Below are 21,599 nucleotides of genomic sequence, written 5' to 3'. Positions count from 1 at the left end.
ATTTTCATTATAATGTATCTTGGTGTGCATCTTTTATGATTTTGCACATTCAGCGTCCTGCAGGCTTATTGGATTTGGATTTCCATTTCATTCTTCATGTCTGGAAAGTTTTCTGATATTACTTCCTTGAATAGATTGCTCATTTCTTTGGTTTGGACCTCTATACCTTCCTCTATCCCAATAGCTCTTAAATTTGGTCTCTTTATGTTATCCCACATTTCTTAGATATTCTGCTCACAGTTTCTTATCATTCTTGCTGTGCTGTCTACGTTCTTTTCAAGATGATATACTTTGTCCTCATTGTCTGATATCCTATCTTCTAAGTGGTGTACTCTGCTGGTGATACTCTCATTTGAGTTTTTAATTTGGTTTATTATTTCTTTCATTTCCAGGATTTCTGTTTTTTGTTTGTTTGTTTTTATAACTTCTATCTCCCCGTAGGTGATCTTTTGCTTCTTGGATTTGTTTATGTAATTCATTGTCAAAGTGATCTTTCATTGTCTGTATTTGTTGTATGATATCTTCCTTAAGACTCCAAAACATCTGAATCATGTATACCCTGAAATCTTTACCTGTCATTTTTTTCTGCTGTAATTCTTCTAGTGATGTATTGTCTTGCATTGTTTGTGGTACTTTCTTTCCTTGTCTTTTCATGTTGCTTGTGTTTCTTTCCAGCTCTGTGAGACTGGTGTGTTATTGTTTTTACCCTATACATTTGTAGTGCTCTTGTATAGTTCCAAGATCTCTCCTTTGTGGGGAAGGACAATATTAACAGTTCCCAATATCAACAATACATCATCTATGAGCAAGTTTTTGTTATTAAGACATTTCTATGACTACAAATGTTGGAAGAAATGTTGGATTCAATTATTATTGAAAATACAGTCAATAGTTTCATAAAAGGTGTAGTTTCTGGTGGCATATAGAGAACTGGGGATAGGGCATAGGACGTTATGTTAAGGGGAAAAGATGTGAGGGTATGGGGTTAATATATCTTAGCAACCTTGGAGGAGAACTCTAATGAGGGGGGTTAGTAGCAGGAGGGATCTGGGCATCTCTATTTTGAAGTACTTCCCAGGTTATTCTGAAAAGCAGACAGGTTTAAAAACTACTACTTTATAGTCTAAAATCAAAAATAGAGAAATAGAAGTAGTCATAGCCTTTTTACAGGTATTGATAAGGGTTTTCTGTTAGCTTCTAATCTTTTAAGGGTTAAGCTTATATTACTAATTTTAAAGTAACATTAAAATTACTTACTAATAGTTTTCTCTGGCTGCTTCCCTTAATAACTACAATACTTAATTCCACATAATTAGCTGTCTAGCTTAAAAGTAATATGATGCAAAAAGTCTAGTTTCAAAGTACATTTTAAAAAGTTTATGACAGGGCTGGGGATGTGGCTCAAGCGGTAGCGCACTCGCCTGGCATGTGTGCGGCCCGGGTTCGATCCTCAGCACCACATACCAACAAAGATGTTATGTCCGCCGAGAACTAAAAAAAAAAATAAATAAATATTAAAAATTCTCTCTCTCTCTCTCTCTCTCTCTCTCTCCCCCCCCCCCTCACTCTCTCTTTAAAAAAAAAAAAAAAGTTTATGACAGGGCTGGGTTGTGGATCAGTGGTAGAGAACTTGCCTAGCATGTGTGAGGCACTGGGTTGGATTTTCAGCACCACATATAAATAAATAAAATAAAGGTCCATCAACAACTAATAAAAATATTTAAAAAAAAGGTTTATGACAAAGTTTTAAAATAAAGCTTATATTAGTGTGCTAGGTCTGACATAACAAAATATCACAGGCTGGTTGGCTCAAACAATAAAAATTTGTTTTCTCACAATTCTGGAGCCTTGAAGTTCAAGTTCAGGTTTTTGTTGTTGTTGTTGTTTGTTTTGTTTTTTCCTAAGGCCTCACTCCTTGGCTTATAGATAACCACCTTCTCACTGTGTCCTCACATAGTCATCCCTGGATCTGTGTTGTTTGTGTCCTGATCTCCTTTTTATAAGGATACCAGTCACATTGGATTAAGCCCACCCATATGACCTCATTTTTACCTCAGTTACTTCTTTAAAGGCCCTATCTCCAAATACAGTGACATTCTGAGATACTAGGAGTTAGGATTCAACATGACTTTTGAGGAATACAAGTCAGCCCATGTCAAGCTATTAAAAGGGGTTTCTGCTTTTTAAAAACTTTCCTCTAGATGTTGAGCCAAAATGACTGAATTTAAAAAGACATTCATTTCAGGGTTAGGAATATAGCTTAGTGGTAGAATGCTTGCCTAGTATGCACAGGCTCTGTGTTTGATCCCTGTGAGCACTGGAAGAAAAGAAGTGGGAGGAAGGAAGGAAGGAAAAAATATTAATTTGAATGATATATATAGATAAAGATCTTTATAGTCCACATGTGGGGAAAAAAAAGAAAGTATAACATTCAGGTCTCAAATTTACTACTTGCCATCTTAATAGCTGAGTCAATTTTCTTGCTCTTGCTTGAGAATTGGTCATTTTTTTGCTACTCTTTTTTTTTCTTAAAAAACAACTCTCCTTTTGGTATATATCAGTGTTCTGATATTTTTTTTCACCTCTGATCCTTTCTTCCTTTCCTCCAAGATTTTTCTTTGCATAAGCTGCTGAGCACTTCAGTCATCAAGGTTTTATGGATGCTTCCCACATTTTATTGTCTGTGCCTGATTTAACTTACTGAATCCCTAAGTGGCTCTACATATTTCTACAAAGAAACTCCTGACATACCTCACACCTGCTCCCCTCATCCCTAGTTTGATTTTCCTATGTCTCTCAAGACATCATTATTCCTTATTTTATTTTTCAGTAATCTTCATTCTTCATTCCCTAATGCCAGCATATTATTAAAACCCATTGATTCTTTCTTCAAATGTTTCTTTTCCTTTTGAGGGGTAACCAATGTTATTTCAATACTACCTCCTTTCAGGATTCCCAAACAGACTTCTAACTGTTGCTTCTATATCCAGTCTGTCCATCTAATCCATTGTCTGTCTTCATCATTAGACAATTATCCTTCTCAGAATTTTATATGTAAGGCTTTTTGGTCATGGAAGTGATCCTTTTTGGTCATGGAAGTGAAATTCCATAATTAAAAATCAGACACCTCTCTACAACCTAGTCTTACTTGACTAGCCATGTCTTTAACCACTTGCTGGAATTCCCAGCCCAGATAATTTTCAATGTTCCCTATACAAACTATGCTCACTTATGCGTTTGTGTTTTTGCCCAGGCTATTACCCCTACTTTAAATTATTCTTCTAAACTTATTTAAATATTAGTCTCCTGTATGGCTTACTTGAAATAGTCTTTTCTTGTACCCCTTTCTCTAACCATTCCAAGTCATAGTGAGTTCTTGCTTGTCTGAGTCCTGTAGTGCTTCCTGATGATTAATTTTTTACTAATTTTTTTTCAGCACTGGGAATTGAACACAAGGCCTCAGGAATACTAAACAGGCACTCTATCACTAAGCTATATCCCCATCCCCAGTTCTATACTTAATTAGCCAAGCATCTTACTTTACATAATCACTTAAAATGATATATTTTCTCCTCAACCAGATAAATACTTTGAAAGTACATGACTAAAAACAAAAACAAGTGAGAGTAATACACACAATGAGAAAGGTTTTATTAGGCTTTGTATAAAATTAATTGTCAGCAGGCTGAATAATTTTATAAGTATTAAATGAGTATGCTGACCTATTAGCAAAATCATAACTTTTTTTGGTGGGTGGTACTGGGGATTGAACTCAGAGGCACTTGACCACTGAGCAACATCCCCAGCCCTATTTTGTATTTTATTTAGAGACTGGTTCTCACTGAGTTGCTTAGCACCTTGCTTTTGCCGAGACTGGCTTTGAACTCGTGATCTTCTTGTCTCAGCCCCCAAAGCTGCTGGGATTATAAGCGTGCAATCACTGCACCTGGCTTCATAACTTATTTAACTTACATTAGGCTGTCTTTCATCAGGACCTGTTTTTAAATTTTTTTTTTTTGTCTAGTGTCACTCAGTGTGCCTGAACTTTTTATCATAATTTTCTGATTACTGGTTTATGACCAGCTCCATTATAAGTAAAATGATAATCTATGGCCACAGATGGAGCTTCTTTGGGTGAAGCACTTATATTTGAGCTTTTTGGCACCATATTTAAGAGCATATCAATTGGGAGAGCTTTAGGGGTACCTCTCAATTAGAATGACAGAACTGTTTGTTAAGAATGGTATCACATACAAGAAAGGACTACTGGGACAGATACTCATATTTAAGATCAAAATGAGAAATTTTGCTATTTATTTTATGTACTTTTGATATATTTTAATACATCTCTTGGAAGTTTGTAATTTTGGTACTAAATTCTATGGAAAACGGAGACTTAATGATCCTTTGAACATAGCACTATCTTTCGAATCTACATGAAAATAAAATAGTACAGGGCTGGGGATATAGCTCAATTGGTAGAGTGCTTGCTTTGCATGCACAAAGCACTGAATTTGATCCTCAGGACCACATAAAAGTAAATAAATAAAATAAAGGTTTATTTAAATAAATAATAAAATAGTACAGACCTCTGGCAGGTATGTCTATTTTCAGTCAAAAATATTTATGAGGGCTGCGGATGTGGCTCAAGCAGTAGCACGCTGGCCTGGCATGTGTGCAGCCAGGGTTCCATCCTCAGCACCACATACAAACAAAGATGTTGTGTCCACCAAAAACTAAAATATATATATATATATATGTATATGTATTAGTTCAATATATTATAGTACATATAGTACAATGTATATATAGTCTCACAACTAAACCATTTTTTTAAACTTTCTACCCTATATAATTCTTTTTTTGGGTGGGTACCAGAGATTGAACTCAGGGGCACTCAACTGAGCCACATCCCCAGCCCTATTTGATATTTTATTTAGAGACTGGGTCTCACTGAGTTGCTTAATACCTCGATTTTGCTGAGGCTGACTTTGAACTTGTGATCCTCTTGTCTCAGCCTCCCAAGCTGCTGGGATTACAGGTGTATGCCACCATGCCTACTACCCTATATAATTTTAAGTATATTAGCTCACCAGGATTCTAAATTTAAAGTGGTATCATCTGTATAGTTGCCATATAATGAAGGATTTGCCCCATATAAAGCAGATAGCCCATAATAGACTTCTAGAAAATGTTATAAAGAAATTAAATTTTACAAAATACCTAACCACGGGCTGGGGATGTGGCTCAAGTGGTAGCGCACTCGCCTGGCATGCGTGCGGCCCGGGTTCGATCCTCAGCACCACATACCAACAAAGATGTTGTGTCCACCGAGAACTAAAAAATAATTCTCTCTCTCTCTCTCACTCTCTCTCCTCTCTCACTCTCTCTTTAAAAAAAAAAATCTTTAAGGGCTGGGGATGTGGCTCAAGCAGTAGCTGCTCGCCTGGCATGCGTGCGGCCCGGGTTCCATCCTCAGCACCACATAAAAACAAAGATGTTGTGTCCGCCGAGAACTAAAATATAAATATTAAAAATTCTCTCTCTCTCTCTCTCACTCTCTCTAAAAAAAAAAATACCTAACCACTTCTAAACTCACTTGTACTTTCATTTGTTTGTAGATTCATTTAACAAAAATTATTGATCTACCACTGTGTCAGATATGATATTAGTCACTAGGGATAATGGATAAGTAAAAGGAAAAGAAGGTATTGGTTGGTCATTAGACCTGTGCTATCTTAGGCAATTGATCTGTTGGAAAATAAAAATTACATTATAAAAAAAAGAAATTAAAGTTTGCATGTGGTCACTGAATTTTTAAAAATTTGTTCTGTTTAGAACCTCCAAGATTTATAAATTTGATGTCATTTTCCCTTCACCTCTTGAGCAAAATAAACATCTTCTACTATTCTATGTTGTTGATGACCCTGTATGTAGTGCTTGGTAAGTAAATTAATAAACTTCAAATTGTAGAGCATTCTGTCAAAGAATATATTGAGATTTTTAAATTTTCTTTTATTTATTCTAATTTGTTATATATGACAGCAGAATACAATTCAATTCATAGTACACAAATAGAGCACAGTTTTTCATGTCTCTGGTTGTATACAAAGTAGAGTCACACCATTCATGTTTTCATACGTGTACTTAGGATAATGATGTCCATCTCATTCCACTTCTTTCCTACCCCCATGCCCACTTCCTTCCCCTTCCTCCCCTTTGCTCTATCTAAAGTTCATCTAATCCTCCCATGTTGCATTCCCCATCCCCATTATGAATCAGCATCCTTATATCAGAAAAAACACTCGGCATTTTTTATGGGGGATTGGCTTACTTCACTTAGCTTTATATTCTCCAGCTCCATCCATTTACCTACAAAGCCATGATTCTATTCTCTTTTAATGCTGAGTAATATTCCATGTGTATTTTGTTTGTTTTTTGTACCAGGGATTGAACAAGGGCACTTTACCCTAAGCCAAATCCCTGGTCCTTTTTATTTTTATATTTTATTTTTTAATTTTTAAGACAGGTTCTTGCTAAGTTGCTCAAGGCCTTGATAAATTGCTAAGGCTAGTTTTGAACTTGTAATTCTGAGCCACTGAGATTATAGGCATGGGCCACTGCACCTGACCTGTTATTGTATTCTTGATAATTGCCATGCTGACTGGAGAGAGATTAAATCGAAATATAGTTTTGATTTGCATCTCCCTGATTGCTAGAGTTGTTGAACATTTTTTCACTTATTTGTTGGCCAATTGTATTTCTTCTTTTGAGAAGTGTCTGTTTAGTTATTTTTCCCATTTATTAATTGGGGCTTTTTTTTTTAGTTGTAATGGACACAATACCTTTATTTTTATTTTATTTTTTTTATGTGGTGCTGAGGATCGAACCCAGGGCCTCACACATATGAGGCAAGTGCTTTATTACTGAGCTACAACCCCAGCCCTAATTGGATTTTTGGTGTCAAGTTTTTTGAGTTCTTTATATATTCTGGATATTAATGCCTTGGGGAGAAGGTGGCAAAGATTTTCTCCCATTTTGTAGGCTCTCTATTCATGTTCTTAATTGTTTCCTTTGCTGCACACAAGCTTTAATTGATGCCATACCCCTTACTGATTTTTTTTTTATTTATTGTGCTTTAGGAGTCTTGTTAAAGAACTGTCATTATGTAGTGAACATATGAACGAATGAATTAATGGCCATAGGTCAATAGAAAAGGCTAAAATATATTCACTATATTAGTAAGAAAGAGAAGTACAAGAGAGCATTTTAGAAAAATTTCCATTGAAAAGTGGTTTAGGGGGCTGGAGTTGTAGCTCAGTGGTAGAGTGAGGCACTGGGTTTGATTCTCAGCACTGCAAATAAATAAATAAATAAAATAAAGATTGACAACTAAAAAATATTTTTTTAAAAAAGTGGTTGAGGTTTTATTGTTTTAAGGAGTAAATCTCAGGTATCTCAAAAATTAGCTTCAGTAGAATACCTCTGCTTCTTAAAGGAAATGTTAATACATTATATTGAGTTTATTAGTGCAAGAGAATATTTTTAAAATTGTGAGTGTGATGCAGCCTGTTTTTGCTATCTACAAGCTATTTATCTATTCCAAGTATAGCATATATGCAGATAATTTTTGATCCAGAGAAACAGGGGGCAAATAGTTGGTTAAAATACCATATGCAACAGAGATTAGCAAAGGAGAAACACTATGAAATAAAATGCTCATAGATTACTATTCTTGTATCTTTATTATTACTATAAATGATTCTCAGATGTATGTAATCAGGGTGGTAGCTATTTAATCTTATTTTCTACCCTTTGCCTCTCTCAGGACCATGGTTTTTTGGTGAAATTATTGATGGCAAATTGGGTTTCTGCTTTTCCTTTGGGATATTTGTTAATGGACATTTCCTACAAGGTGGTGCAACATTTGTAGCTGGAATTTTCCAGGTAAGAAATTAGATATACAATTTAAGAACATCTTGTCCTTGTTGAAACAATTGCATAACAGTTAAATCCAAAATCTTTTTTTAAAATCTCAAGTCTTAAATTGAACATTATAGATCATCTTTCTTACTTTTTTTGTAGGGCAGTCTTTAATAACTGATGTTTTGTTTGCTTCCTAACCCTTTTCTTCCACCACTCTTGTGTAAACTTCGAAAATACATTTTGGCATTCAGGGTTGATCAGAGGTAAAAGAGGTTTTTGTTGTTTGTTTCATTGTGTTTTTTCATTGACAGAAAATGAAATAAGGGCTTTATGATAGAATAAGTTTTACACTTAAGTTAAACCAAAACTGATTATGATAAAGAAGGAAGGAAAATATTTCAGAAGGAGGGAAAGGAAAATATAAACACATGAAAAGGAAATCAGTTATTTAGTAGAAGCTTCACTGGACAAAATTCAGACCTGGGCTTTGTAATGATGTCTTAGCAGTATTATTTGGGAAACACCGACATATTAAGTTTACATTTGATTCCTCTAAAACAAATATATAATTAAGAGATCCTGTTCCATAGCAAAACTTCATTAAAAAAACTTGACAAGTATTTACCTAACAATTGCTTTGTTTTATTCACCTAATGGGGCTGCTGGACCAAAATCTCAGTGTAATTTGAAGTTTGGAAAACATAAAAAAATATTAATCAAAATGAGTTCAAAAACCTCTTAACAACAGTATAATAAGATTAGCAGGATTAGAGACAGCCAACTAGGGAAAACTTTTACCTAGCAAATACTTACCCCAGTCCACAACATTCTCTGCATAGCAGCATGTAAATAGATCCTGGGTCTTATTCTCTTTCTTTCCCTCCACACTGGTGCTGGGGATTGAACCCAGGGTTTCAGGCATACTAGACAGGCACTCTGCTGTTGAGCTACATCTCTGGCTTAAGTTCAGTTTTCTGTTATATACATGCAGGCTGTCTCTCCGGAGTACTCTTACACCAAGTGAAACTTATGTCTTACCAAAAGGCCTGGGTTTTTTTTTTCTATGAAAATGTGTACATTCATATTTTGAGCAATTATAAGTTAATAATGGATTTTATGTATTATCCAGGCTCCTGACTTCCAAATGTATACCTCTGACATAGATATCTTCTCTGTACTTCAAGTGTCTATATACTCAACTGCCATTTTATATATTTCCTTTGATGCATAACAGGCATCTCAATATTATGTCTCTGACCTCACACTTGTGGCTCCACTCCTACTTTCCACCTTGTTCATCATCCTTGGCTACTGTTGTCTTACAGAGCCCAAGACACCTCCCACCTCTGGACTTTTCATTTGTTCCTTCTTCCTGGAATGCATTTCCATTAACTGACTCATTCCTGTCCTTCAGGCTACACAGAGCCTCTCTTTTATTTACTCTTTTGTGATCCAGTTATTTCTTAATTGAATTTATCACAATTTGTAATTCCTTTTTTAATTTTTTCTTTTTCCTGTTAGACTGTATAGCTCTATGATGGATCTTTTTTGACTTGTTCACTAGTGTGTCCCTAACCTAAAGCCTAGGACAGTGACTGCTACAATAAATATTATTGAATGAATAAATGAATCACACATCCTTCAAACTATATTATAACATAGATATTCCAATTTATACTTTAGTACTCATCATTCTACCTCAAACAAAAATATCAAGATAAGAAAAAATATACTGATAATACAAGTCCCTCCATTCCACCAAAACAGAATGTATATTCTGGGTGTGTGTGTGTGTGTGTGTGTGTGTGTGTGTGTGTGTTTGTGTGCGCGCGCAGGCACGCACATGCACACTCGCATGTGTGTGTATTAATTTTAATTTAAACACTGGCCAATATTTACTATATACACCCACACACACACACACACACACACACACATATATATATATGATACTGTACTATAAGTTGGAACTTCAATATAAGTTAAATGATTCCTGTCTTTAAGATGAACAAAAGGACACAACTAACTGTAGGTTGAATGTGTTACAAATAAGTGTGATCAAAGTATATATATAAAAAAAAAATCAGACAACTAACCCCAAGTCAGAAAGCAACATATTCTTAGGAGCCACCAATAATGAGACCTGACTCTTCAAAGTTAGCTTGGTGGTAAGCTAATGATTGTGTTCTGCTTCTTTATTCTAGGTGGTGTTTTTCAACATTCCCTTGATGGCTTACCTGTGTTGGAGCTTGTTGCAGAGGTGCTTTGGTCACAACTTCAAGTCTCATCTCCATCAAGGAAAATACTTGAAAATTATACCTGTTCACCTATTTATGCTACTGCTGTATATCTGGCAGATTTATTCCTGCTACTTTCTTCATGTGACACAGGGCACGCTAGCTCTTTTATTCTCCCCTTTGCGGACCTGGTTGACATTGCTGACACCAGTACTCATTCGTTGTGTGTGGACACTGAACTCCACCAAGTTTGGAACCTTCATGTTGCAGTTAAAAAGCCACCTGAGCTCCTGAAATGCATGTCCCATCACTGCCAGCTGGGCAGAAGTTCAGTCTGTGCATCTGTAGCCCTGGTCTCTGCCCCTACTAGGTGGAAAGCAGATGTCAGTGGATGAGCTTCAGAGAGCTGCTGCTTCTTGGACACGTGAATATTGGAGGGATCACTCACTACTGATTCCTGGAGAGTGGACTGAAAAAGAGTCTAAATAATGACTTGATTTCTTTCTTCCCTAAGGAGGCAAAGAGAAAGCCCTAAACAAGGAGACCCACAGGGTAGGGGCTGGGTGTGTGTATGGGAGTATCTCAGGAGGCCCAGCATTTTGGGGGGTTATCCCATGTAAAAGCATCCAGCGCCATACATAGGGTTATGGGCTCTCTGCTTCCTTAGTCGGGAGTGTTTCAGCTAATCAAATAAATGAATGAATGAAGAATAAGATACAGAACGAACCTGAACCTTGCAGTGTGGCTCAGTCTTTTGGTTGGAATGGGGTGGGGCGGGGAGGCGTGACCCAGCCAATGGAAGGGGCGGGGCCAGGCCTCAGGGAGGAAGGGGCGGAGCGGGAGGGCTGGGTTGTTGCCGGAAACGATCTCGGGTAGGCGGCACCGGAAGCGAGGCGCAGTCGCAGTGCGTCTAGGGCAACTGGGGCGGTGGCGTCTATTTTCAGGTGCTGGTGAGCTGCAGAGATGGCCAGCGAAACTGCGTCTGCAGCCTCAGTCCTCACTCTGGCTCCGCCTTTGGAACAGCTCCGGCACTTGGCGGCTGAGCTGCGGTTGCTCTTGCCTGGAGTGCGGGGTGAGCTGACGCTGTGGGTCTGGCGAGGTCAGGGGCGGCCTTGGGGTAGAGAAAAGCCCAGGTAGGGCGCTGCGGGCTGGACCCTGGTACGGGAGGTGGCTCCGCTCACTTCAGTTTCTCCTTTTGCCGCGGTTCGGCCCACCACACTACACCTACAAGTCGGCGAAGCCCGGGAGTCCACTGAGGAGTTTAATCGGGAGGTGTTCTGGAGAAGACTCAGTGAGTGCCTTTCCTGTCGGTGACTCCCTCCTCTCACCTATTCCAGCGACACGGTCCCTTTCCTGCTGGCAGTCCCCATTGGAGGGCTCTGCGTCTCCCCCGCCTCATCCCTACTGTGGGGATACTTCACCTTGCTAGTCCTTGGCACTTGAGTGGTTAAAATAGAAAATATTGATTTTTGGAGCTGTTTTTGAGTTGTCTAGGCTGATAAGCGAGGAGAGAGAACGCATTGTCTTCCAAGTCCCTGTCCCAGCTGCAGCTTTAGCCTTTTGGCACTAACTTTAGCACCTGCCTCCCCTTATTCCCACCCACCAGATGAGGCAGCTGTTAAAGTGTCATGGGAAGCCACCGCTCTGACTACAGTCTTCTCTCGACTTCCATTGCCGTCTCCACAGGTGAGCTTCACTTTACTGGAATCCTGTGCTGTCTTGTTATTCCTTAGGTATCCTCGCTATTTCTTTCCACCTTTTTCATTCATGTAATCTCAAATGAGATTACATTTCTTACTTTACAGGATTGTTGTGGAAACCAAATTGCCTGGCATGGGTAGACCAGTCTCCTAATTTTTGCAATTTGAAATTCAGCCTGGTTATTTACTTTCTGAAAAAAAATTAAAGTGCACACTGTTTTCTAGATATTTTCACATACATGATCTCTATCTGACAGATAAGTAGTCAGGGTCAGAGGCTCAGGTTAAGGTTAGTAAGTCGAAGTTGAATGTAAATAAGGTCTATCTGAATGCTAAGCTATACCTTTTCTATTATACTACATAGGACCCTTTGGTAGTGAATTATTTTATATGTAATCAGTAACTTATGTAGAAAGTGTGAAATTCAAAAACTAACAAAGTATGCTAAAATGTTTCTACCTACCCACCCTGTTCCTCATTTTTGTCATCTCTCTTCACTTCCTTTTGTATTATTCTGTATACTGTATATTCTATGCATATGTATATTCATATTTACATGTATATGTGTATATATATATGCTTTTTACACAAATGATCAGATACCATCAACACTGTACTTTTTCGTTTTTAAAAAATTAATAGTATAGCTTAGAAATTGATTCTTAGCATCACCTAAAAAGTTGTAATAGCTTCTTAATATTCAACAGACGGCTTAACTATAATTTAGTCAATACCTTATGTGGACATTTAAACTGTTTCCAACTTGTAACTATTGTAAATGGTCCTGTGGTGAATTGCCGAATATAATCTTTGTGTACACATTTGTAGAAAAAATTCCCAAGAAGAAATTGCTAGAACAAAGAAATTATACAGTTTTAATAATTCTTCATTATAAAACTGAAAGTAAAGGTGTTGACTGTGACATAGCATTCCCTATATTCATTTTTTTCTAGAACTGCCCATACTTAATTTGAGAGTAAGGGTATTTAAAAATGGCATATTCATTATCTTATTTGATTTTTTTAATAATATTTTAAGTCTATATCCAGATTTTTTTAAAATATTATTTTTTAGTTATAGGTGAACACAATGTCTTTATTTTACTTTATGTGGTATGAGGATCGAACCCAGTGCCTCACATATGCCAGGTGACCGCTCTACCTCTGAGCTACAATCCCAGCCCAAGTCTATATCCGGATGTTTTGAAATGATATAAATATTCTTTGCTGCATATGACTACAACGGTAAACCTTCTCCTTGGATATCTTAGAGGTCTATGATGAGGAAACAAGAGGTGAACTATGTGAGAGCACTTTAAAAGATTCATAGAAGGTGTATTTTTTCCAAAGGAAGTATTATCTTATTTTTAAATATTTGCTGGCTTCTTTCTTTGAAAAGAAAAACTTCCTGCTAAAATTTGTAGCAAGAAAAATGCAGTGAGGAGATAGCATAGGATTATTTTTCTATATATGTTCAGGATGGTAGTTTTACTCATAGATGAAAAATTAGAACATAGTTTTATGGGAATTATATACAAAGATTCAATCGCCTTCTTCGGACGTCAGCATTTTAGTCCTACTGCAGGGTGGTTTGTTTGTTTTTGTTTTTAAGATTCGAAAAATCTTTATGAACTGATATTTTTATAAAAATTTGTGTATTGCCATAATAGTTTCTGAACAGAGTAAGAATATAGCTCAGAGGTGGAGTTCTTGCCTAGTATATGCAAGGCCCTGTGTTGGATCCCCAGCATTGAAAAAAATTTAAAAAGTTTCTAAGCATTTATTCTCAATCACTGGGGATATCTCATCCCAAACAGGTAACAGTTTGTGGACTGGCACCAACCTGGATCACATTTTACATATAAGCACTGGTTTAGAATTTAATAGAGAAGTGAGGACAAGAAAGATAAGAAAACCAATGACTGCTTAGAAGGAAAATAGTTAATATTGAGCATTATTCAGTCCATGTTATTTACTTTTAGGTACATATTTTGATTCTGTTGAAAGAGACACATACATAGAGATTTGGTTAATGATCTACTACAGGGGTTGGCAAACTTTTTCTGTAAAAGGCCAGATAGTGGTAAATATTTTAGGCTTTGAAGGCTAGCCAGTTAGTACTGCCATTTTTGTGTGAATGCAGGTATAGACAATATGTACACTAATGACCATGGCTGGGTCCCAGTAATACTTTATTTATAATAAATGTAAATGGGTCTGGTTTACCTGTGGATCATAGTTTGACTACTCCTGGTCTATGATATGGTGAATATCTCATGGCACATCATGAATATCTTGGGATATAGTTAACCAGGAACAAGTTTTACTTATTGTTTCTTTGTTCCTTATTGAGTTGTCATCAAGTGTTTGGTGTTCCATTAACTCCTCTGTGGTATACAATGAGTCTTATCACAAGGCCTAACTCATAATAGGACTTCAGAAAATATTTAATGATGCTTTACAGATGTCTATTCTCTTTTACAGTAGGTGAGTTGACCAAATTGATCTAATCCATTTCCTTTCTTTATTTTTAAATTGGTCTGTCACATCATAGGAAACCCAGAGGATCAGTGAACAAGTCTGTGCTGCCATCAAGGCAATTATTGCGGTGTACTATTCACTTCCCAAGGAACAGGGTAAGATACTATATACACATTAATATTGCATTTGTAGGCTACATCTTTGCTAAAATGATGGGTATGTCCTGAGACTATTGCCTTTCCCCAGTTTGAGCATGCACCTCAAGGAGAATTTTATAATGTAATTGACCTGTGTAAACACTCCATTATACTAAGGTACAGATGCTTTGTACCTAAGATTTTCCATCTCCTGTGCTTTGTCTGAATCTTAAGGCTTTTAATTCTTTGTGGATCTTCCTTTCCATCTAACTGCTAGATGCTGGCTCAATCTCAGCCCCATATGCCTAGACTAAAGCTGTCCCATCTCTCCTGCATTCATATTACAGCATACTCTATTTCTAGGCTTCTTAGTAGGTTAAATGTTCACTAGTCCTGCCTAACTCCTCTGATTTATGTCTTGATTATAATCATGCCAAAATTATAAATGAATACATGTCATAGATCTTTAGGATTACTCATGGATTGTTTAAACTTTCAGCATTTTATCCACAGTTGTCAAGGGGCTACTGTCCTTAGTGAATGAGTACTTGTTGTGATGGAAAGATTGTATTCCAAATCTCTTGGAGGAACAGCTCTAAGTACTGATGGGGGGATAAGAAAATAATATGAGGATATAAATAAGATCTGAGTTTTGTGTTTGGTACTTCCTTTAAAGCATGTGAGTGGCCATTATCTTATAGTTCTCTAATGCTTAGACTCAGGAAAATGGACAGTGACTTCTGAAAAGGAGACCAGGCTGCTTATTCTTTGGTTTTGGCCACAGGGATCACCCTGAGAAAGCTGGTACGGAGTGCCACTTTGGACATTGTGGATGGCATGGCTCAGCTTGTGGAAGTGCTTCTCATCACTCCACCTCAGAGGTACTGATGCCATAGTATGGGTTAGCAGTTAATAGGCTTCCTTGACCCAGGGGAAAACTCAACCTAAGAGAAAAGTTACTGATAGCCGAGAATAGTGACCAGCAGGAGGGAGCTTTTTACGAGACAGGAACCTAGATTATTGATAATATTTTCATTGATTCCATTCCCCAGCCCTGAAAACAGTAACCTTATTTCCTACAACAATGTCTGGGTTGCATGCCAGCAAGTTCCTCAGATACCAAAAGGTAGGTAAGAGTGGGAGATGAGCCAGTAACTGCTGGCCAAAACAGAAAGACATCCCATGTCTAACTTCCTGCTTTGTAGCATTTATATATTTTAATTTGTATAAACACTTTAGTGAAATAGATTTAGTTTGTCATCTGCATTAATAGTTAGTATTAGTACTTTTTGCCATTCTCTAGTTCTACTGGGTATCTAACTTAGGGCCTTCTATATGCTAGACAAGCATGCTGTGATTGGATTATAGCACCTTTTTAAATTCAGACTCTACTTTTGGTTCTCTCTCTTGCTGAACAGATGTGGTTTTTTTCTAGTACTACCTCCGCGGCAGTTTTATTGGACACACTGAAGCAGTTATCAGGTCAGAAGCAGTGGTCAATAAGAGGATTGTGATGAGAAATATCATGTGCCCATTTTATTTCTTGTGGTGAATGAAGAAAAGCTTTTTAATCTTTGTCTGAGTTCCAGGGGAGGTAGTGAAAAAAGAGTTTTACATTAGGTGGTGACCCTAGGTTACTTTGATATTCTCTTCAAAAAAAAAAAACAGTGTTGGTTGCCCTTTGTAGTCTTAAGAGAATTATAAGATTTCTTCTCTCATTCTAGTGTTTCAATTTTTCATTCATAGATAATAAAGCTGCAGCCCTATTAATGCTGACAAAGAGTGTGGATTTTGTGAAGGATGCACATGAAGAAATGGAGCAGGTGAGGGAACCTCTGCCTTTGCTGGTCATTGGAGGGCAAACTCCATGACCAGTAGAAAATAGATTATAAAGAAAGGGATATGCAAATCAAAACCACTCTGTCAGAATGGCAGCTATTATGAAGACAAACAACAATAAGTGTTGGTGAGGATGTGGGGGGAAAAGGTAAACTCATACATTGCTGGTGGGACTGTAAATTGGTGCAGCCAAGATGGACAGCAGTATGGAGATTTCTTGGAAAATTGGGAATGGAACCATTTGACCTAGCCTCGGTCTATACCCAAAGGACTTAAAAACAGCATACTACAGGGACATAGCCACATCAATGTTTATAGCACCACAATTCACAATAGCTAAACTGTGGAATCAACCTAGATGCCCTTCAGCAGATAAATGGATAAAAAAAATGTGGCATATATACAAAATGGACTATAACTCAGCAATAAAAGAGAATAAAATCATGGCATTTGCAGGTAAATGGGTGGAATTCGAGAAGATAGTACTAAGTGAAGTTAGCCAATCCCAAAAAACCAAATGCTATATGTTTTCTTTGATATAAGGAGGCTAATTCATAGTGGGGTAGGGAGCAGGAGCGTGGGAGGAATAGAAGAACTCTAGATAGGACAGAGGGATTTGAGGGGAAGGGAGGTGTCATGGGGTTATTAATGATGGTGGAATATGATGATCATTATTATCCAAAGTACATGTATGAAGACATGAATTGGTGTGAATATACTTTGTATACAACTGGAGACATGGAAAATTTTGCTCTATATGTGTAATAAGAATTGTAATACATTCTGCTGTCATATAAATAAAAAAATTAAAAGGGGATATGGGCTGAGGCTTTAGCTCAGTGGCAGAGTGTAACCTAGTATACGTTAGGCACTGGGTTCGATTCTCAGCACCACATAAAAATAAACAAATAAGATAAAATAAAGGCATTTTGTCCATCTACAAAAAAAAAAGGGGGCGGGGGATATCTTGAGCATTGACTTAGCTGGTTCCATTCTCACTTCTGTCCTGTGTCTTCCATTCTCACTCCATTATGCTGTGTAATTTGTACCACTTCTCTTTGTTCCTTTGCTGGACAAGGAGAGTAAGAACAGGGTTCATGAAGTGATTTAACTGTGTAGCTGTTAGCTGTTAGTTGTTAGTGAAACATCCAGCCTGGGTGTTTTTTTTTTTTTTTTTTTTTTGTACTGGGAGTTAAGTCTGTACATGCTTTAACACTGAGCTGCATCCCCAGTCCTTTTTATATTTTATTTTGAGACAGGGTCTCACTAAGTTGTTCATACTGGCCTTGGACTTGAGCTTCTGCTACCTCATCCTTCCAAGTCCCTGGGATTATAAGGAGCAATATTGTGCTTAGCCTGGCTGGGGTTTCTAAACAATTCAGTTATGGTGCTAAGAGTAAAATAGGTGTTTTTGTTTTTGTTTGCATTCACATTTATCATGGTATGTTGTAGGCTGTGGAAGAATGTGACCCTTACTGTGGTCTCTTGAATGATTCTGAGGAGGACAACCACAGCAATGAAGATGTGTTGGGGTTTCCAAGCAATCGAGACTTATATTGGTCTGAGGAAGATCAAGAGCTCATAATCCCGTGTCTTGCACTGGTGAGATCATCCAAAGCTTGCCTGAAGAAAATACGGATCTTAGTGGCAGAGAATGGGAAGAAGGATCAGGTGGCTCAGCTGGATGACATTGTGGATATTTCTGATGAGATCAGCCCTAGGTAAACATGTTCCCCACTTGAAACTGCAGAAGACTTCTGATCTTAGCTTATGCTTGTGCTGTCATCCCAAAGTTTTTGCCTAGTTTTTTGTATTTTGAAAATGTTTAAACCTACAGGAAAGTTGAAAAAGTACTTCAGTAAATAACTCTACATCCTACATATGAATTCACCTGTTGTTCACATTTTTCTTCCTGTATTGGTTTATGTCTTGATAAATAGATGTTCCATAATGGTTTTTCCTAAACCATTAAAGAGTTAGTTGTATTCATCGATGACATTTCACCCCTAAATACCTAGCATCTATCTCCTAAGAACAACGATAGTCTTATCATCATATCTGAGGAATTTAATGTTGAATATAATATTATCCAACAGTCGTACTTTTCCCTTTGTCTCTAAAATATTTTATATAAAATCCAGGTTTCTGTCAAGGTCTCAAATTAGTTTCTTGCAGTTTAATAGAGTCTCTTTTTGACATTGACATTTCAAAACAAAACCCATCAGTTGTCCTATAGAATACCTTAACAATTTGTATTCATAGGATAATTTTCTAGGGATTATAGTCAGGTTAAACATTTTTTTTTGCAAGACTATCATATAGCTGTTATGTTTTGTGCCTTCTGTCATATTAGGGAAGTCATGATATCAGTTTGTTCCATTATTGATAATCCCAAATTTGATCATGTTTTAAGTGGTGTCTTCTTTAGTAAGGGTGTCTTTTATGTAACAATTTTAGCTTCCATTGATGAGCCTGTATCAGTTACTAAATTGATAATTTCAGATCCTCACATTTTTTACCAAATTAATCATGTTCTGTCCTATGAACAAACCAAGGGCATTCCCTCCCATCCCCGTTTCCTAGTGAAATAGGGTATGTATGTTTCAGCGAATACTGGTTAAATTGATTTTTCATTGGTTGCCTGGTTGCCCAATTTAAGGAACTGACAAGCATTTCTGGGACAGCCAGTTTCTCCCTAGTTACATCCATAGTTGTATACTAGAAACAACCTAGCTAGCTTAGTTCCTTTGTTTTTGTTGTTGAATATGATAATGGTTATTTTTCTTTCTGCTCCTAGCGTGGATGATTTGGCTCTGAGCATATATCCACCTATGTGCCACCTGACTGTGCGAATCAATGTGAGTATTGACTTTTTGGGAGGAGTTATAGACCTATTTGTAGAATTTCACTAGTCACTAGTATTTTCTGTAAAGTATAGGGTACTTATTTATTTGTCTCACTTGGGTGCAAAAGTAATGTCACAACAGTAATGTCACAGTTCTTGCATGTGTTTGTGCATTATAAATATTTGCTGAGGTGTTTTTTTAAAAATTTGATTTATTTATTTATTTTTATGTGGTGCTGAGGATCAAACCTAGTATCTCATACATGTGAGGCAAGCACTCTGCCACTGAGCCACAATCCCAGCCCCCCAAATGACTTATGTTTTATAGTCAGATGTACCCCTTCTAATATTTGATAAATTTGATAGTGGAAATTAGATTCATCAAAATGTGTGTTCATAGTGTACAAACACCTTGAAGAAGAATAGTATCCTTAGGGCATTAAATTTTTTGTTTGTTGTTTTGGCATTAAGTTTAAAAGTTAACTTCCTAAGAATTAAACATCTTTAGCAGTATGCCTATTAATAATATTCAATTATCCCAAATAATAACTACTACAGCAATTAAAAATATGTAGTCTTTATATGTCTTACTGTATATTGTTGGGATATATACATCCTCATTTCTGGTTTTTTTTTTTTTTTTTTTTTTTTGGTGCTGAGAATTGAACCCAGGTCCTTGTGCATGGTAAGCACATGTTCTACCATGGAGCTGTGTCCCCCACCTCCCCATGTTAACTTGATATTGGTGTTGTTAAAATTCTGTACATTTTTAAAATAAAGAACATTAGTTATTTCTGCTTTATATTTTGAGCTCTTAGCAGATAGGATAAATTCAGACTACATTCTTTTCCTTCTTTTTTAAAAATTAGAAATATTTTAAGTTTTAAAAACTTAGAGGGGCTGGGGATGTGGCTCAAGAGGTAGCGCGCTCGCCTGGCATGCGTGCGGCTCAGGTTCGATCCTCAGCACCACATACAAACAAAGATGTTGTGTCTGCCGAAAACTAAAAAATAAATATTAAAATTTAAAAAAAAACTTAGAAAAAATGTTATAGCAGCAATATTAGTAATATTTTGCTAAATAGAAAAGAATTTATAATCCTGCCACCTCAACCTAGTCAGCATTTTTGTTTTGAGTATATTCAAGGTTCTTTTTAAATGAGTTCTTGTTTTAACGTTTTTGTTTTTGTTTTTTTTTTTTTTAATTTTGGGGGTCTATTAAAAATTCAAGCTCTCCTTTACCTTTTTGATGGCAGGGCTCAGGGTGATTAACTTCTCTGTTTCTTTTCTAGTCTGCAAAACTTGTATCTGTTTTAAGGAAGGCACTCGAAATTACAAAGTAAGTATGAAGACTTCTCCCTAGCTAGCCTTTTGAGAATAAAGCTGAGTGTCTGTCTGACTTTCTTAACTCCCAAGTTCCCACTTCAAGAAATAGGAAAGGGAAGGATTGGGGTTTTCTTTTAGTTTTGGTTTCTGTGAAGAAACTTGCCTTTTACTGTAGTTTCTTCTGTGCACTCTCCTGAGGATAGATTTTCCCATGACCTCATAGTAAACTTTTTCCCCCCCCATTTTATTCTACAGAGCAAGTCATGTGACCCCTCAGCCAGAAGATAGTTGGATCCCTTTACTCATTAATGCTGTTGATCATTGCATGAACAGAATTAAGGAGCTCACTCAGAGTGAAATTTAATTATGAGTTTTCAGGCGCATTCATATTCTCCTTTTACTCTCTCTTATTGTCCCAGCCAGATCTATAATGTCTGCTTTTAAGAATGGAGCTAGAATACTTGCTGGATGGAAAGGGAATTCCTGTCTATATTTAACAAGAGACTCTATTACCAAAGTTGTTGGTTAAGCCAGATTGGCAATTATTTATAAACAGTATGAGTATGATATATTTTTCTGCTAGATACAAAAGATAATTGCATGAATCAGTATTCCTGAATGGCCTCTCAGAGACTCCTAGGGAAGCTGCCTTAATCCTTATTTGCAATAAAGTATGTTTTTCATTGTTACAGATGCCAGTGGTCTCAATGAAATGTTAACTATTTGCTAGCAATTAAATGAATACCCTTCCAAAGTTTCTTCCTACCAGAAATGCAGTCTGCTGAGACTACCATTACTTTCATTTGGGTTTATAAGTATAAATATCTGATTTTTTTTTTTTTTTGCGGGGGGGTTTCCAGGAATTGAACTCAGGAGCACTCAACCACTGAACCATATCCCCAGTCCTTTTTTGGTATTTTATTTAGAGACAGGGTCTCACTTAGTTGCCCAGCGCTTCATTGTTGCTAAGGCTGCCTTTGAACTCGTGATCCTCCTGCCTCACACTCCCAAGCTGCTGGGATTATAGGTGTGTGCCATCGCACCTGGCTAAATATCTGATTCTGATCAGAAGTCTATTTAGAACAAAAACACTTGACATTAATTTATTTA

At 36.9% G+C, this 21,599-nt stretch overlaps 2 protein-coding genes across 6 annotated transcripts in view; both read left to right on the top strand.

Moving 5' to 3' along the window:
* Window positions 1-10,889, top strand: part of TMEM62 (transmembrane protein 62) — a 47,448-nt gene extending 36,559 nt beyond the window's left edge. For all 4 annotated transcript variants that reach the window (XM_081291799.1, XM_081291802.1, XM_081291801.1 and 1 more), the window contains 3 exons: window positions 5,839-5,943; window positions 7,829-7,947; window positions 10,131-10,889. In XM_081291799.1, coding sequence (XP_081147925.1) covers window positions 5,839-5,943; window positions 7,829-7,947; window positions 10,131-10,457 — 551 coding nt within the window. In that variant the 3' untranslated portion in view covers window positions 10,458-10,889. The remainder of the gene's footprint in view (window positions 1-5,838; window positions 5,944-7,828; window positions 7,948-10,130) is intronic.
* Window positions 10,890-11,036: 147 nt separating this feature from the next.
* Window positions 11,037-21,180, top strand: CCNDBP1 (cyclin D1 binding protein 1). 2 transcript variants are annotated; one of them, XM_081291804.1, is made up of 11 exons: window positions 11,037-11,235; window positions 11,395-11,454; window positions 11,770-11,849; window positions 14,417-14,498; window positions 15,265-15,361; window positions 15,916-15,962; window positions 16,227-16,303; window positions 17,772-18,040; window positions 19,117-19,177; window positions 20,456-20,502; window positions 20,745-21,180. In XM_081291804.1, exons 1-11 carry the CDS (start codon window positions 11,127-11,129, stop codon window positions 20,851-20,853), a joined length of 1,038 nt encoding a protein of 345 aa, XP_081147930.1. In that variant the 5' UTR covers window positions 11,037-11,126; the 3' UTR covers window positions 20,854-21,180. The 2 variants fall into 2 exon arrangements, with proteins under 2 accessions (XP_081147930.1, XP_081147929.1); XM_081291803.1 differs by lacking the exon at window positions 15,916-15,962 and adding an exon at window positions 15,533-15,606.
* The last annotated feature ends 419 nt before the right edge of the window (window positions 21,181-21,599 follow it).

Source organism: Spermophilus citellus (assembly GCF_964194105.1).
Source record: "Spermophilus citellus genome assembly, chromosome: 4".
Classification (NCBI taxonomy): domain Eukaryota; kingdom Metazoa; phylum Chordata; class Mammalia; order Rodentia; family Sciuridae; genus Spermophilus; species Spermophilus citellus.
Note: the sequence above shows the minus strand (reverse complement) of the source record. Positions and strands in the feature narration are given on the sequence as shown.

What these genes read in the sequence shown, in the direction of transcription:
- CCNDBP1 (XM_081291803.1), top strand. Translation starts at nt 11,127, where the DNA reads ATGGCCAGCGAAACTGCGTCTGCAGCCTCAGTCCTCACTCTGGCTCCG. An exon ending in AGTTCCTCAGATACCAAAAG is followed by an intron (nt 15,607 to 16,226) that starts GTAGGTAAGAGT and finishes TTTCATTCATAG; the next exon opens with ATAATAAAGCTGCAGCCCTA. An exon ending in AAGGCACTCGAAATTACAAA is followed by an intron (nt 20,503 to 20,744) that starts GTAAGTATGAAG and finishes TTTATTCTACAG; the next exon opens with AGCAAGTCATGTGACCCCTC.